The 16,523-nt window shown below is 43.1% G+C and overlaps 1 protein-coding gene across 1 annotated transcript in view; it reads left to right on the top strand.

Annotated features, from left to right (window-relative positions):
- The first annotated feature begins 2,766 nt into the window (after positions 1 to 2,766).
- Positions 2,767 to 16,523, top strand: part of ADTRP (androgen-dependent TFPI-regulating protein) — a 31,992-nt gene continuing 18,235 nt past the window's right edge. The window contains exons 1-3 of the mRNA XM_010014810.1: positions 2,767 to 2,919; positions 10,306 to 10,440; positions 11,892 to 11,993. Of these exons, the coding sequence (XP_010013112.1) occupies positions 2,767 to 2,919; positions 10,306 to 10,440; positions 11,892 to 11,993 (390 nt within the window). The remainder of the gene's footprint in view (positions 2,920 to 10,305; positions 10,441 to 11,891; positions 11,994 to 16,523) is intronic.

Below are 16,523 nucleotides of genomic sequence, written 5' to 3'. Positions count from 1 at the left end.
GAAGCACAGTCATGTTGCAAACAGACAATGTTGGTCTAAAATATTACCAGTTTATGCTGTTTGCTGTCATCTCTGTACTTGAATATGAATAATATAAGAGGCCATGAGCAGAGGATATTTGTATACAAGGTGATATACAGCTCCAGTTAATTGTTACCATTCTCTGAACCATGTTAATGGACTAATTGGGAGCTCCCAGCTTGCTTCAGTACCAAGTCAGCTATTGCTGCTTGAATGAGATGAGCCCATGAAGCAGAGTGAGAGCATTGGCAGGGTGCACGAACATGGCACGGCTTCAGGGAAGCAGCAGATGCGAGCTGGGGTCTGGTACCAAGCAGATGGAAGATTTCCCTAAGCCATCCTGCAAGATCTGTAGCAGCACATCTGGCTGTGCCTGATGTGCTCCTCCTTTCTTCCTTCTCTCCACCCCCTGCAAAAAGTTTTGTGCTGAATTTCCTATTCCATTGAACCTTCAGTAGATGGAGAGACCGTATAAGACGTGACCTTTCCAGTGTATTCACTCACTGCATCACACTGGCAGTGAAATAAGAAAGACTCCATGAAGCATGGGGTGTTGAACTTCAGATCCTATTTGGCGCTCATCCTTTCTTTGCGCTGTTTCTACATCCAAATTTCATCCCCTATCTAGGCTGAAGGGTATGTATCTTGTATATGGGAAAACAAAGCAGATGGTCTCAGTCTGTGGGACAGGTGTCCACATCAGAAAACTGTCACCGTACTTGACACCTTCCCAGCCATACTGGCCAAGATCCTCCAGAAAATTAAAAACATACCTTGCCATTTTGCATACATTTACATTCATTTGCATGCATTTGGGCACCTCCCAAGCAGAAGCACATGCCTTCCCATTTTTAAAGTTCTACTATAGCAAAGCCTCAGAAAGACTGGTGCAAAGATAACTTGTTAAGTGCTGATTGCCTGGTGCCTTTGATATGAAAATCACTAATAAAAAGGGCCCTTCCATGCCATAGTCCTATTCTCTTTCTACCTTAAGTCACAGGGATGAGTCTTGATAAGGAGGAGAAAAGGAAGCAGCTCATGATAGCACTGCCCTTCCCCAGAAAACCCTTTTCTGCTAGATTTCTTGGGAAAAGCCCGATGACATTGCCAGAGCCAAAAAAACTTTCTTTTCCTGGCAAGGGGTTTTCTCCTCCAACCTCAGCCAACCACAAAAGGCACAAAAGAATCTACGTCTATATTTTCCCTGAGTGAGAAATATTTCATTGGTATTATGATGGCTGGATTGCCTGGAGAATCTGGATGCAAGCAATGCGAATTAGGGGGAGAAGTCAGTGAAACACAGGGGACTATTGAAGTGCCCTAGTGCAAGGGCTGTTTCCCAACATGCATGCACATTGCTGTTTGAGTTCATAGGAAGTCATCCCACATGGAGTCTTACGTCTGGTACCAGGGGGGAAAGAAAATGCAAGAGAAAACCTAAACCAAAACACAGCAGATTGCTCAATGTAGCCTGCAGGCCAGTTAGAAGGGCAGAAAAAAGCAAGATCCCTCAATGCAGTCTGTTTGGCCAAAGCCTAGCCCTGCCCATGGGGACAGCCTCTGCAGGGGAGAGAAGAGCAGTTCCTCTCCCCATTCAGCATGGGGAAAGTCTGGGCATGGGTTTGGCAATAGTACCCATTCCTCACCAAGGCCCCTGTGAAACACTCAGGTGTCAACTACTGTTGACAACACTGCAACTACTAAGAAATGTCATGTGTGTTTTCCAGTGCTAATTAAGGCTGCTTGGTGAGGCAGGAGGGGAGGGGGAAATGAGCATTTCCATGGGAACTTTTTTGACTGCTTCATTTTAGGGTCATTGTTTGTGTATTGGTTCTTTTCCTTACCCCAGCCCCAACAATGCGACAATGTCATGCCAGGGAAGAGGAGCTGTTGAAGGTGTGTGGCAGCAAGCAGAGAAGCAGATACGTGAGATGCCCAGCTCAGGGCTTAGGCTTTGTCACCCAAGGCCTTTGCCCTGTGTCTCCATCCCTGCCAGAGCTTTGAAGCATCTCAGGGTTTAGCCAATGTGGTGTGCATGGCTATGAAGGATCACAGCTCTGTGGAGCAGCATAAAGGCAGCAGAGCCTTTTCCCACAAAAAAAAAAGAAGTCAGCACTTGCAGTGATTTTCAACCCAGAGGGCCTTTGCCTCTGGGTTGAATACTCTCAGCTTCCTTGCCACCTCCGTAGCCTATCAACAAATCAACTCAGTTTTTCTTTCACAGATCGTTATGTTTCCCATTTCTTCCTTTGGCATAAGGGAAAAACAGTCGCAGAGGCTTCCGAAGCTGAGCTGGAGACATGGCTGCACCCACAGATACGAGCGGGGAAACTGCGACTTGTTCTCACTTGCTACCCAAAGCGTGACAGCTCATTACACAAAACCGGCAGCAAAGCTGCCCATACTTCTGACAAAAAAAACCCCCAACAACCCACCCCAAAACTTACGTAACTCTGCAACTAATCTTTACTAATCTTGAGCAAGGCATTTAAATCTGGTGAATAAGCCTCTTCTTCTCCCCCCTGCCCCCCCCAGCCTTTCTGTACAGTGAAAAGGGAAACAAACAGAAGCAAAGTTCACAACCTTGTGATTATTCCTTTCAACGCGAGTGAAGTGGCGATGTGTCCCGAGTCTGCTCTGAAGTAAACCCTCCTGCCCTGCCATTTCCCATGAACAGCGACTGAGGACCTTAAGAGAAAAGCTGCTTTTAGACCTGATTATCTATCACTCGCTGTTAGCTAAACCATGGAAATCTCTACTCTCGCAACGTACCATTGCCTTGCTTTTGTATGGTATTTTTTCATTGCCTATTCAATCACAAACATAAGAACAGAAGAGCGGCCATCTGAAGTGTTCCTTTATGGTGGGCAGTGGAAATATTTGACAGTCCTCAATCTGGTAAGCAAATCGTGTTGTACAGTGATACCAATATGTCTATTTGTTTGTCTGCCATCTGTGCCTCAAGACATATGCAGCTGGTATATTTGCTGCTGTTAAACTGCTTCCTTTAACGGTTTATAACCCAAAGGATCCATGCTTGTGCTGTGAAGTGTATTCACAGGTTTTACGCAGAAAGAATCTTGGCTGGTGAGCTGCTTGGCTTTCAGAAAGTAGTCTGAAGCTAGCTGCATCCTTGTAAAAGAGACAAGCTATCAGTGAGGAGAGGGACAGAAAGGTAAGGTATGTCCAGCCAGGAGACGTGCAAGTTTGATGCCTGTTACCTAACCCTTAATTCAACACACATTATAATGCTGCTTGGAGTTTTACTTCAAATTTTTAATAGGTTTTTATGTCATGTCAGTTACAGAAAAGGTAAAACAAAGCATAGCATGGTACTGATTTAGCCATTCAGGATACATGCATAGTTTGACAATCAACTGAGAGCACGAGGGAAAGAAATTCCAGCCTGTGGAGAGTGGTGCTTGTGGCATTACTACATGTGTTTTAACAGTGCTATTAACTGCTTGCTGCATTTCCTAAAAGTACACAGGAAAACACAGACGATAATGTATTCTGATTCTTCTAATATGCTAATGTTTCATAAGATAGAAATCAAAATGAAAGCACATGAGACACCCTGGGGGAGGCTTGTTCACAGTCCAAGTGGTTCATCAGTGATTTGTGGCAGTGGTGGCAGTGGGGTGGAAAGTCCGGGTGTGTGGGAAGGGCTCCTACAAGGGACAAACCTCAGGGACACTTGCTAATCTGAAGGATGGCTGCAGGGACCTCTGTAGCCTTTTTGCCATTCTTCATGACTGTCAGAGTTAAATATCAGTGGGAGGTCTGGTCCAGGGTGTGTTTGTCTCCACTTTTACTCTTCTGAAGAAGATACTCCATGGTGGAGTTCAACGGAAGCCTAAAGGCTCCCCAGCTCCAAGTGGTACCTTTGGAGACCCCCATGGGGTTATGAAATTTGGGTCCCTTCCAACCTCAACCATTCTGTGACTAAAATATTTGCAGCCAAGAGGCAGTGAATGGCACATGAGGTGGCTACAACAGCCCAGGCTTCAGGGAGCCACAGAACCCTTCTCAGTGACCAAGCTGGCTGTGGAAGGGTGAGGGCACATATATCACTGCAGTCAGGATGGTATATGTATGGTTTGTTGCCGTGTTGTCCTTGTATCAGCAAATCTAGGCTTTTTGCAATGCTTTATAAATTAATTTCTCTGAAAAGCCAGCAATCAAATGGTCAGGATTCAACAACCTTAAACATACTCAGTTCATCCTGCTGGGACATATGTCAGTAGCCTAGAACACCACGAGCCAAGTCCCAGGCAAAGGACTGTGTGCCCGGCTTCTCTCCTGACCACATTAAAGTATCATTCATTCTTTCAGGCAAAACAGCATCTCCACCTCCATCTCCTGGCACCATTTTCATGAGATCTATCACCCAGTATATGACACAGCTCTAAAGCATGAGATCAGGACTAGAAAGCAAGTAACCCATGTCCCAGTATTTTGGGAAATTATCATCCGTCTTCCCTTAGTGACCAGCAGTGGATAATCAGGGAAAGGCTGCACAAGACATATATAAGTGTACAATGAGCTTTCCATGGCTCTGACTTCACACTGGCATACCAACTTGCCCAGCAGAAAATAAATCCAGGCCAAGGTAGCTAATACCCATTCAAAGCCTTTTCTTCAACTATCTGAAGGAAAAACATACCTGGTTATGCTTCTGGTACCTTCCCCGTCCTGAGGCAAGTGTGCCCTGTGTGAAAGAGCTGTTCATTTTGTTGGTGTAAACCTGCTTCCTGACAACTGAATTGGATTCCTCTTCACTTCTGTGTTATAATCTAATCATCCATCCCTGTTCACTTTTTCTTTGCCACTCATTAGGGACCTCTACCAGATTTTCCCCTCAGTTATTCTTTTCTGCAAGCTGGAAGTCCAAGCGTTTTTCATCTGTCTTCACAAAGGGCTGCTTCTTTCATTAAAGCATCCTTGTTGCCCTTTGCAGTAGTTTTTCTAGTTTCAGGAAGGGGGAAGTAGGGCAGGCTGCAGTGGTTCAGCTATAAGCACAGCACAGATTTATACAGTGGCCTAAAGGTTCTTCCTTGTCTGTTGTTTATTTCTTCTTAACAATTCTTAATTCTATATTTGGTTTTTCTGATTATTGATGAGCAAGGCAATTTGAGAGAGCCATCCACAGTGGGTCAAAAGTTTCTTTCCTGGATGGTGACAGTTAATTTAAAATCCACCATTGAAAACATATAATTGAAGTTGCTTTTTTCTGTTGTGTTGTTATGTTGGGGGTTTTTTTCTTCCTCTGAAATGCATTACATTGCATTTACCAACACTGATTTTTACCTGCTATTTGATCTCTCAGGCACTCAGTATTGTGAAATTCTTTGGCAATTTTGCAGTCAGACTTTGCTTTGACAGAAGTTAAAAAAAAAAAAAAAAGATTTACAAAGCTTTACCCCCTCAGTGTTTGCTCCCTTCCCCAGCTCATTTATGGATCTGCTGAACAGCTCAGGTCTCATTAAATCTCTGTGAGCAGGGCCCCTTGCTCCACTTCTCCAGTTCTTTGTCTCCCATCTTTTAACCACTTATTGATCAGATCCCAACACTAAAACAGAGCTGTCAGCCAAGGGGGAGAGAGGTGGTTTAGGCTGAAGATGTTGTCTATCTTCGATGCAGAAAACGTGGCAATGGGGCAGGGTGTGAAAAATTACCCTTTTGCGGCTGTAGTCTTTATTCTATAGAGATGTGGAGTTTTTTCCAAGAAAGAATTGCCAATAGGGAAAGGGGCCCAGAGAGACAAATGCCATCATTGCTCCTTCTGCTGATCTGGACAGTGACTGTTGGCGTCTCCAGGTGGCAAAAGTTTCCTGAGCAGGTGTGTAAGAGAGGAAGACGGTGAGAAGACAATATGGCTCAGGGGGCCATGGAGCAACTTGTGGAGCTCCACAGGACCTAGAAGAATTGTCCCGTAGTTTGGCATAAAACCACTTCCTATTGCTGCTGAGAGACATTAAGGAACCTGGTGGCTGTCAACCACAGATGTCCACCAGCTGCATGCCCAATGCCTTACATTTCTGCACTTTTGGAAGTGCCTAGTCCTAGGAAGTGCCTTGGAATGATGGGAGATACGGTCCTGGGGAAGAAGAGTAGGCAAAAGCTTCCTGCTGGGTTGTGCTGGTTCAGTGGAGCTGCCACAGTGGGCTTTCCTAGAGCCAGGCATGCAGAGCACTTGTCCGGTTCTTCTGCCTGTCTCCTGCCAGACTGTGATTGCCTGGCTTCTGGCAGTGGCTGGGTGACTTGCTTGGAAATTTTCCCCAAAATTCCTCTTAGCTCTTTGGAATTGCATTTTAAAATTTCCTTCTGTGGAAAGCTACTGTGGCCAGCTCGCTCTGATCTGAAATGGAAATACTGGGAGACGTGGCATTTTCCAGTGGTGGAAATTCAGCTTGACTCCTAGCTCTGCTGGAGGGATGCTGGAAGAATTCTTCTAGATATGACCCTCTTTTAGCACCTCATTCAATTCCTCAGTAGTCATGTGGCTCTCCCAAGAGAGCTACAGCTCTGACGTTCAGATTCATTTATCTAGTTAATGATCATAGCAATCAAGATTCAGAAAGGAAATATTTTTGTAGGGGAAAAAAATAGATAAGTGGGTTTTGTATCAAAGGAGTTCATTGACTGATTATTGAACAAGCAGAAATGACAGATAAAAACAGTTCTGTGTTCATTTGCCTGTGACACAAAACAGGACAAGCTGAATCATTCATTGCCTGAAATATCCAAGCTTATAAAAATCTGCTCGCTCCTGTAAATCTATTAGCAAATCATTGTATAATGAGCACACTGCACCTTTAAAAACTATTAATTGCACTACTGCTCCATTTTATGTCTTACATTTTTGTCTTATAATTGAAATACTTTCCAATGCTCCTGAAAGCTCTTTTTTATTTATATCAAAACAGACCCAGTATTTAGTATATATATTTTCCAGGTCACTATCATGTGAATGGATGTGTGTCTATACTCAATATTAACTGTTATGTCTGATAGCTTACTCTTGCTATTGGATTTATCCCCCCTTAAGGGCAGAGCTTGGAGTGCAATTTATTTGTACTAGTTGGAGATTTCAATGTACACATATGACTAGATCTTACACGCGAAAGTAAATCATGTCAGGTCAGTTAAACAGAAACACCCTTTTGATCACTGCAGCAGATAAAAACTGAGTTTGTCTTTGTCACGGTGACTCTCAGTTTGGAAAATCGATCTGACCAAATGAAGTGTTTCTACAGCACCTAGTGCCATGGAGCTCTGCGGGGTCTTGAGGAAAGCAGCATCTCTCCAACAGGGATAACCATATCCATGTTCTACTCTTTGGGTTAATCATTAGCTTTCTGAATGCTTCCAGTCTTCCTTCTGTTCGTGTGGGAATACTTTAGGGGATCCTTTTTATTTACAGCCAGTGGATTTATATTCCACAAGCGGCTGCAATGGATTTGTGAGCGCCAGCACTGCTGCTTGGGAAATTCACAGAACATCTGGAATAATTTGAGGTTTTCATGTCTTTCTTTAAAAAATGTCAACATTATCTCACTAGAGAAGGGCTGCGAGATCTGGATGCACCTTTTTTACAGGAATAAGCCTGGAAAAACATGGGTTTGGAGCTCTGATTCTAGTCTACTGGTGACGCACCCTGCCAGACTGAGTGTTAGTAGGGATGGTTCTAGCTAGGTTCAGTTTTCTGGCTTGAAAATTACTTGTATATTCTTCCATTGCTCCTGGAAATACAGGGTGATCACAAACTGACTGAAACCATTTTGAACTCACAGTGACAGACCAGGGTAGAACTATGAGCAGCATCAAAACAAGCTCCTGAGACTGAGTTCAAACGTCTTCAGGAGCTGTTCTCCATGTCCTGTCAGAGAAATGGGTCAGGTTACACATTCTGATAAGCGGTTTCCATATGGATGATAAAATTATCCTTCCCTGCATATGACAGAATATTTACCAGACTGAGAATGTAGCTATATTGGGACTGTTTCTTCTCAGCAATGTTTGTTTTAGTTAATTTTGAAGGAGGGGAAAGAAGCAGCCTGTCCCTGTCCCATGATTAATGTAAGGCTGACCATGAACAAGATAATAATAGCCCCATCCTCTGGGAACCAGGCCTCTCCCTAATTGCTTTATTGGCAATTAGTCACCATGTGTCACCAGACTGTCACCACCCCCATGTTCATTTTTCATGCTTTTCACAGAAAGTTACTGCTGACTATAGTCTATAGAGTCTAATAAGAGCGTCTGTTTGTTACCAGGCTTTTCTTAGCTCTTCAGGGGCTTGGTTTTGGTGTCCTGGTGAGGCTAAGGACTGGGGCAGATGTTTGGGTTGGACATGTGTTTGGGTCTAAGTACACTGTGCCTCAGTATGGCCTTTTCTGAACTAGACCCGTGACTTGGAGGGCTGAATCTCTATGGGCTGAAACTGTGTCTGCAGCTACAGAGGCTAATTGTGATAATGGGGAGAGAGAAAACCACATTTAAAAGAGCTGGTTTGAGTGCCTCGGAATTGAACTAAACCATATGTGGGTTCTGATAAAGCTGCTTGCAGGGGGTTTTATGTAAAAATGTGGCAGTTCACCTCATGCTCTTGAGAGGAAACACAAGGCTTTGCAGCTGAACTGGGTGGTGCACAACCTCCAATACCTCATCCTGAGTGACCCTGGGCCAGCCACCCAGCCTGTGTCAGCACCTCCACTGCTGTGGGTCTCTGCAGAGATGGGGGACATGCCACCAGTGGCACCTGGCTGCAGTCCACTCTGGGCACCATGTGGACTGTGTAGGGGATGGGGAAAGAAGGATGCATCTTTTCCCTTTGCTGGGGAGCAACAAAATGGATGGGGATGGTTGCAGATAGCTACAAGGATACTTTGGTCATGCAAACTACAGTCAATTTGCTCTGCAGGAAACTCAGGCTCTGCAAACTAAAGCTTGCAGAAACCCTTGTTTGACAACGGGCATGGTGAAATCACAGTCCCCTCCTTCCCTGACATATTTTGATAATAAAGTAATTTCTGATGGAAAAGCATTGCACTAATTCTGACCCCTCCCATGCACCACCCTTCTCGGCTCCTTCAGAAACTGATGAAGTAACCAGCCACATCTTCAGTCACTTTGCTCTAAATACATATCTGATTCAGAGTAAGATCATGGCAAAAGAGATCTCATCCTGAAAGCTGTGACACAGCCTCTTTCCATTTAAGCATCAGTAGCTGGTCCAGCGTTTGCAGTAGGCTGCATTTCCCATATCGCATCACTCTGGGGCAACCTAGACTGAAGAAGTCCACCCTGTGAGTTAACAGAACTGAACCAGACTCAGAGATGAATGCAAGGTAGCGGAAGAAGTATTTTTCTGCAAGGCTTTGCCTTTGTGTGTCTGAGATCTAGTTCAGTTTGATCCGCTGTGTAGCATTAGTACTTAAACCAAAGTAATTAGTAAAGCATATTAGCTTAAACCACAATACTGTGACAATTTCACAGTTGTGGAATTCTGGTTTTTTACTGTGCACTTACCTAATTCTTTACCAAATCCTCCTAGCAGCCTCCCCAAACAACCCAACCTCATTACTTGTAAATGATTTAAAGAAAGAAGGAAAAAACCAAAACCAAAACACAATCCCCACCACTCCCCATCTCCAAAATTCATTATTTATAAATACTTTAACGTATTCAGTATTAGTTAGGGAAGTCCAGATCTCTGCTTCTAAGCACTTGAAATCCTTTCCTGAAATGCCTCTGAGTTCAGGGAAAAAAAGTTCTGGTTTTGATAACTTCTGCACCTAATTCTCACGTTAGAGCATTTTGAGCTACTTGACACTGAGATCAACTATACCGTGAGTCCCTGGAAAGAAAGCCCTATGATGTTGGCTAAACGGTGGGAGAAACTATCTAGGAATTGCTTTACAGAAAGCATTTCCTGGCATATTTTATTCTTTCCTGCTCTTGCCCACAATGCATTGAAAGTAACAATTAATAGAAAGTGTGAAGGAGCTGACTTTCAACGTGTCCTTCCACCTCTCCTATCTGAATCACATCACACATCTCTGTTTACTCTATTAAATGAGATACTGTTAAAGTTATCTCCCGAACAACTTTATTTAAACAGTTTCAGTTAGTAAAAGAGATTTAGCCAACAGCTATTTCCCTCACACAGGCTTGCAGCTCATGAACAAAATAACTCCCCAAAGAGCAAGAACAGAGTTCATTGAGGAACATGCTAATGAAAGCTGGATGAGTTTCCCTCATTAAGTGCAATTACTTTAGGTTTTGCAGGCTGTCTTCTATGGGGTGTCCTTCCTGGCTGATGTGTTGAGACTAATTAAGAAACTGAGATGTGCTAAGTGCGTTATTTCCAGCAGAGACCTTCTTTTCAGTGTCCTGGCTTTCCCAGTGTCCACAGTAAGTAACCTCTGTAAGTAAAAATAATGTTTGCATAAACGATTGGGTGTACAGCATAACACGCACATGCATGCACAATAGATAAGAATGGTGGGATTTTTTTACCATTTGATTTTGGTTTTGGACCTTTTTGAAGAAGAAACAGTGCTGAGCCTATCCGAGTTGATTGCAAAGCCTCTTGCACAAACTTTAGGGTTGCTGCCCCCAAGCTAACACAGATTGACCCCAAAGGGTGAATGAGGTATAACCCCTCTGTTAATCTCACAGTCCAAATAGCTGTGGATTTATCAGCTTAGGGCATTTCTCAAAAGGGCAGCATGGGCCAGGCAGACACAGGAAGAGGCAGCAAAACCTCACATCTCCTTCTCTGACTCCACTGTGGCTTTAAATACATACTGGAGAGAAACAGATTCAAAGGGCAATAATTATAGTCACAGCTTACGTCAGATTCTCCACAGATCACCTACTCCCTCACAGACAATGCTGTTTAGCAAAATGCTGTTTATCTGGCACTGTGGGTTGGACAGGAACCGATGGGTTACTTATACACGTAGGTATGGTCTGTGTGAATAAAGCCTGCAGCCACCTCTGAATCTCAAAGGGCTGAGAAGCACTGCTTGAATCTGGTCCACAGGCAGCTCAGCCAGCTGGCTCACTAAAAAAGTCCTGCCAGGGATGGAGACAGAGCTGCTGGCTAATTTATCTTCCCTGCACAGCAGTATTCATGATGCTGCTGCCATATCTCCCCCAGGCATCCTCACTGTGCCCACAGGGCAGAAGCACAGGGTAGTCTCCTTCTTCTAGCATCTCACATCCCCGATTTCCAACCCCAAGCACAAAGGGTGCTCATATACAAAGCCAGGCCAAAAAGGTACAAATCTGCTTCCAGGTATCAGTAACTGATACCAGGGTTGATTTCCTCCAGTTAAATTCTCACACTGTAAATCCTCCTCTGTTGGGAAAGAAATAGGTACCCACAGTGCAGCTTGCACCTCCAGTTTAGGAATTAGGCTTATGAATTGTGAAGATAAGGGTAAGTTTTACGTGAACTGTTTTACCAAGATCTGGATTACTTTGTTACTGAACAGAAAAAATGCTCTGGCTTGGCAGCCAATCCCTCGAGGAGAACTTCTGGACCATCAAAAGATCCCATCTGCAAAGGAAAAAAAAGAAAAAACATTTAAAGCTAATCCAGTATTCCACAGAAAATGTCAGTTTTGGCTGTTTATAAAGGAGGTTTTTCTTGCTATATCAACACAGAACATTGCACCTCAGAGTAAATTCCTTTCTTTATGTTGTAACATGTAAGATACGTGAGTTTATCTGGCAATATCACCATTTTACATGTAGGTGATACTTTGCCTCTTCAGAAATGAAAGCACTAGCCAAAAACTATCAGTTATGTTTGGCTTTCCTTTTGAAATTTCTTTCATTTTGTGTTTTGGTTCCAGTTTGTGTCTATATCCTTTTGGACACTGTATAGCTACAATCGAGAGCTGGTTTACCCCAAAAGCCTTGATGGAGTCATCCCGCTCTGGTTAAATCATGCTATGGTGAGTAAGAAACACCCCTGCCTCTAGCAGGGAAGGGAAACTTTGCAATGTGCTTCCCACCGTTGCATTGTGGTGCTTCCCAGAAGAGTTTCACAGCTTCTTCTTTCTCACCTCCTCCTTCCTACTCATCTGAATCTGATGTTGAGCTGCATGCAGCAGAGGCATGTGCTTGAAGTCACCTCAACAAGCCTTTTAGCACACAAGAAATGTCAGTGAATCCGTGCTTGTCAAACCTCTTAAGTCAATGAAATGTGTAGTAATAAGGAAAAAAAGAACATAAAAAAAATCTTCTCAGTTATTGTAGTTCAAAAAATAAATTGTTTCTGCAAACAGAAGTCTATGAAATACGAAATGGCTGGGAGTATAACAGAGCAGTTCTTAATTATCAAAAAAGGTAAAAGAACCAAAGAACATCTGACAGCTCTACAGCTAATAAGCTAATATGTGCACTGCTTTGAATAGATGAATTGTAATGATTGTTTACAGATTTGCTATAAATACTTTCCAGATTTCTCCTTCATTTGCTCTGGCCGTTTTTATGATGTGTTGAATAATCACATATTTCTCATCAGTCAAGTGTAAAGAGTCTGACAGTAACATGGAAACTGTGGGTGGATTGTAAGGTCAGGGAGGCCTCATGGGGCTAGTGGGAAGGGGGAGAGAAGGGAGAGGTTCTCCGCTAGACTGAATCAGAGGAGCCAAGAAGTATGAAATAATCACATAGAAGACTCATTTCTCTCCAGACTTCATTTCTTAAGTACAACAGTTTGCAACCCACTGCAGTAGCTCCCAATGCCTGGTGAAGGTAAATGCAGGAGGCTTCAGGGTTTCCAGCCAAGGACACTTGCTAAAGGCTTTAAGCAGACACTTGATTTAGGCAGGCATATTCGGATATGTGTGTCTGGAATCCAAACACACATAGGCATGTCCGCATTACTGGTATCTGAGTGATAAACTGCAGCCATTGTGCACTTTTAACCTCATCACCTGCTCTCTGCCCACCAATTCGTCTCCACCAGGGTCTTTGCATGCCTGTCCATACTTCTGAATGGGCACAAATAGTCTCTCAAAACCATCATCCACCAAAAAGAAAGATTCCTTGAGTCCTCAGCATCATGCTGGTTTCAGGTCCCGGATTTGGTATGGGACACTGGTTGAAGCTTAAAATCTTCACAGTCATGGCGGTGCTGGGGAAGGGGAGGGCACAGGGCGGAGCCAAGAAGAGATAGGCTTTGCTGCTCGTTTTAATCCCGGTGCACAGCTGAGAATTTGCCCTTTCCATTTCCACATTTACTTATGACATGGAAAGGTTGAGAGGTGCTAGGATGTACATTTTTATTTCATGTGCAAGAGCTCTTTGCAGGAACCACTCAAATGTATTCATTATAACTTTTTTCTTTCCCTGCCTACATCTACATTTCATAGCAAAGTCATTCTGACAACAACAAAAAGCTTTTCCATTTCAGAAATGTCAAAAACATGTGTTAAAAAAGGAAAACAATTCTTCCTCAAAATTATTTTGACGAGAAACTTCACATAAAGCAAACCTCAATCACAACCTAGTATTTTATTTCTAAAGCTCTTAATACACTGCAGACATCTTGTGCTTGACAGTTCCTGGGTAGGAAATTTTCCTTCCAGTCACTATGCAGTGTAAAACATCTGCCGCCAGCATAGCCTGATCCCCACTACTGACAGTCCTCACATTTCTAGGGACACCTTCCAACAGGTGCCTTTGGGCTTAGCTGAGGCATTTCTTTCTTCCAAGGCAAAATATCCGCTGGGAGCGCTAGGAAGATCCAGGGAGCTACTGACACTTTAAGGGACAATCTCCAAGTTCTGATTGCCAAACAGACGCTTTCTCTTTGAGTTCATTTCCTTGCACACTGCTGTACTTTATGGTTCTGAGATTACAGACATTTCATGGCAGATTGAGGCAGCATCTAGCTGGCTTTGGTGGAAAAGACATCAGTGTATCAGTAGTAGACATCAGTGCCATACCATTTGCAGTGGGAGTATTTTTTTTTATCTCAGCCTATTTTAACGTTGTAAATAGGGAAAGCATATGTTGTTATGTAACTGAAGAGTGAACCTAAAAAATAATCGTGCAGAAACACTTCAGGAATACCAAGCTCCTTGAGTTCTTAGTGATGCTGCAGCACCTTCCTTGCAAAAATGAACTAGCCATTTATTTTTCTCACATTTACTGCTCTTACAGTGGGAAAGTATTGGTGCCCACCTGGTAGCCCAGAGTCATACAGATAGGTTTACATTTTAGGCATGTTTTGCACTCTGAGCAGAAACATTCACTGGTTTTTGCAGAAAGGATGGCTGATGCAGAAAGGAATCTTGCTAATATTCGAAGGAGGTCAAATACTCCAGACTACCTGGGTTTCTCTCTGCCTTTTTACTGAGTTTAACCCAAGGGCTTTGTCTCAGTTTCCACTGCTGTTTGCCTGGGATAATTATGTTTCACACAAAGCTTTGAGCTTCATGGATGGAAAAAAACCCCAAACCTAGTTAAGTCTCATGCACAATTATTGTATTTGAACAAGATTTTCGAAGTGGAAGATGGCCGAGGCAAAAGATGCCGGCCAATTTGTCAAGTGAAACTGTTTATTTCTTTCCCAGTCATCTCTTTTCAAGCAACATCTGGATACTTTCCAGAAAGCAACTAGCTGCTGGAGACAACTTGGGTTAAACCATATGCATGTATTATTCAACTAAATGGCAGTATAGGGGATCACTACATTTTGAAGAGGCTGACAGAACTGAACAGTAAACAAAGAGGGGAGATGGTGGGTCAGAAGAGATCACTCAGAAACATTTTAATCTATAACAAAAGAAAAGATACACATCAACATTGACCAGATGTGTTCACAAAAATTGTAATGGTATACATACTATGTAAAGGAGGTTTATATTTTCAGTCTGTAAGGCACAGTTCTTGTAAAAGGCATATTTTCTTGTAAAAAGCACAATTCTCTTTATCGTCAGGCTACAGCTTAGTTTAGCCATCTCTTCTCCTAATTTATTCCATAGCTGTGTTACCCTCTCACCTTTACAAAAATCAGCATTTTAGTGTGCCAGACACTTTACTGGCACATGGTTATGAACTGTGTGTGTTCTGAAGACCTTGTAAGCTAAATAACTAAGAATAACAAAGGAGGGATGGTAAATGGAGGCACAGAAGAAAAATTATTTACCTGTCAGACTTTCAGCAAAGACGACAACAGACCCCACATGACCTGAGCCTCTCTAGCTCCTTTGCACTTTGTCCCAGTGTAGCTAAGCAGTATCTGAATATAAAAAGAAAATGCAAGAGAGTGAAAGAACAAGCTGGGTTCATACAAGTAATTTTCCTTCCCTGAAGCAAGCCACGGCCAACAAGAATACCAGCAAGACTCGCCATCTCTCCTCTCATCTTGGTATCTACAAGTTGCTTATGTTCGTCCCACCTAGCTAAAGCATTACCTTCCCCAGTGTGAACACAACTACATCAACAGAAATGTTATTTTGAATCAGTATGATTTACTTCCATCTGGAAAAGAAAATGAGTTATATGAATATAAATAACTCTTACGTGAGGGCATCTGTGTGAAGGATTATATCTTCCTACAACTATTTTAGGAAACTGCTGCACCATTAACCAACCAAGGGGGTGGCAAAATCAGTGCATGGAGCAGAACCTGCTTGCCCTGGCCACTCTACCTGGACTCCTGCTCCAGGTGTCTACACAAGCACCACCTCAGGTTCATCTTTGACCATCTTAAATGATTCTCCTTGCAACTGGCATTCAATGCTTAATAATTCTTGCCTATTTACATAAGAGAGAAACGTTTCCATTTGTTTGCCTTTCACAGTATCTCAATTTTAAGCTGTCTGGCAACTATGGACATTCATAGGCTTCCAATTACATTCAGCTTTTGGCAAAGAAGAATGTGTGTGTGAGGGATATGGCACATGAAATTAATCACCCCACACATTTAAGAGCAAAGACGCTCAGCTTTTCCCAGTACTACGTATATATATTTTTGAAGTTTCCATTTTTGTTGACATAAGCCCATTTCCTCAGGGAGAAAGTATGTGTTTCACAGACACATGTTATGGCAGGGACTCCTCCCGGGCTGCCGCTACCCCGGCGTGCACAGGTGCAGTCTCTGTAACCCACCCCATGAAGGAACAGCTGGATACGAATATTCCACAGCAGAGATGTGTCACTTCAGTCTCATGTCAGCTCCCAGCTGCAGTGCAACATCAGTTTCTTAGACTACGTATCTGACGTCGGGAAGAAATGCAATTAAAATGCTGGCACTGACACAGAGACAAACCATTTGCTAGTAAGCAATAGGATATGCAGCCAGGGCCTTGTTTCCAAAAATCCATGTGTGCATGCAGGAAATACTATCTCTGAAGCTCTTTGACCTTTGATCGTACAATTGGCCTGATGTTTGTCAGAATAATGCTCCCAAACTCACTGTGTGTCTTGGAAAAAACAGGGGAAAAAAAAGGTTGCTTTTCAGATCAGCA

Source organism: Nestor notabilis, unplaced genomic scaffold, assembly GCF_000696875.1.
Source record: "Nestor notabilis isolate BGI_N333 unplaced genomic scaffold, ASM69687v1 scaffold18155, whole genome shotgun sequence".
In the NCBI taxonomy this organism is placed as follows: Eukaryota; Metazoa; Chordata; class Aves; order Psittaciformes; family Psittacidae; genus Nestor; species Nestor notabilis.
This window is presented reverse-complemented; position numbering and strand designations above follow the sequence as displayed.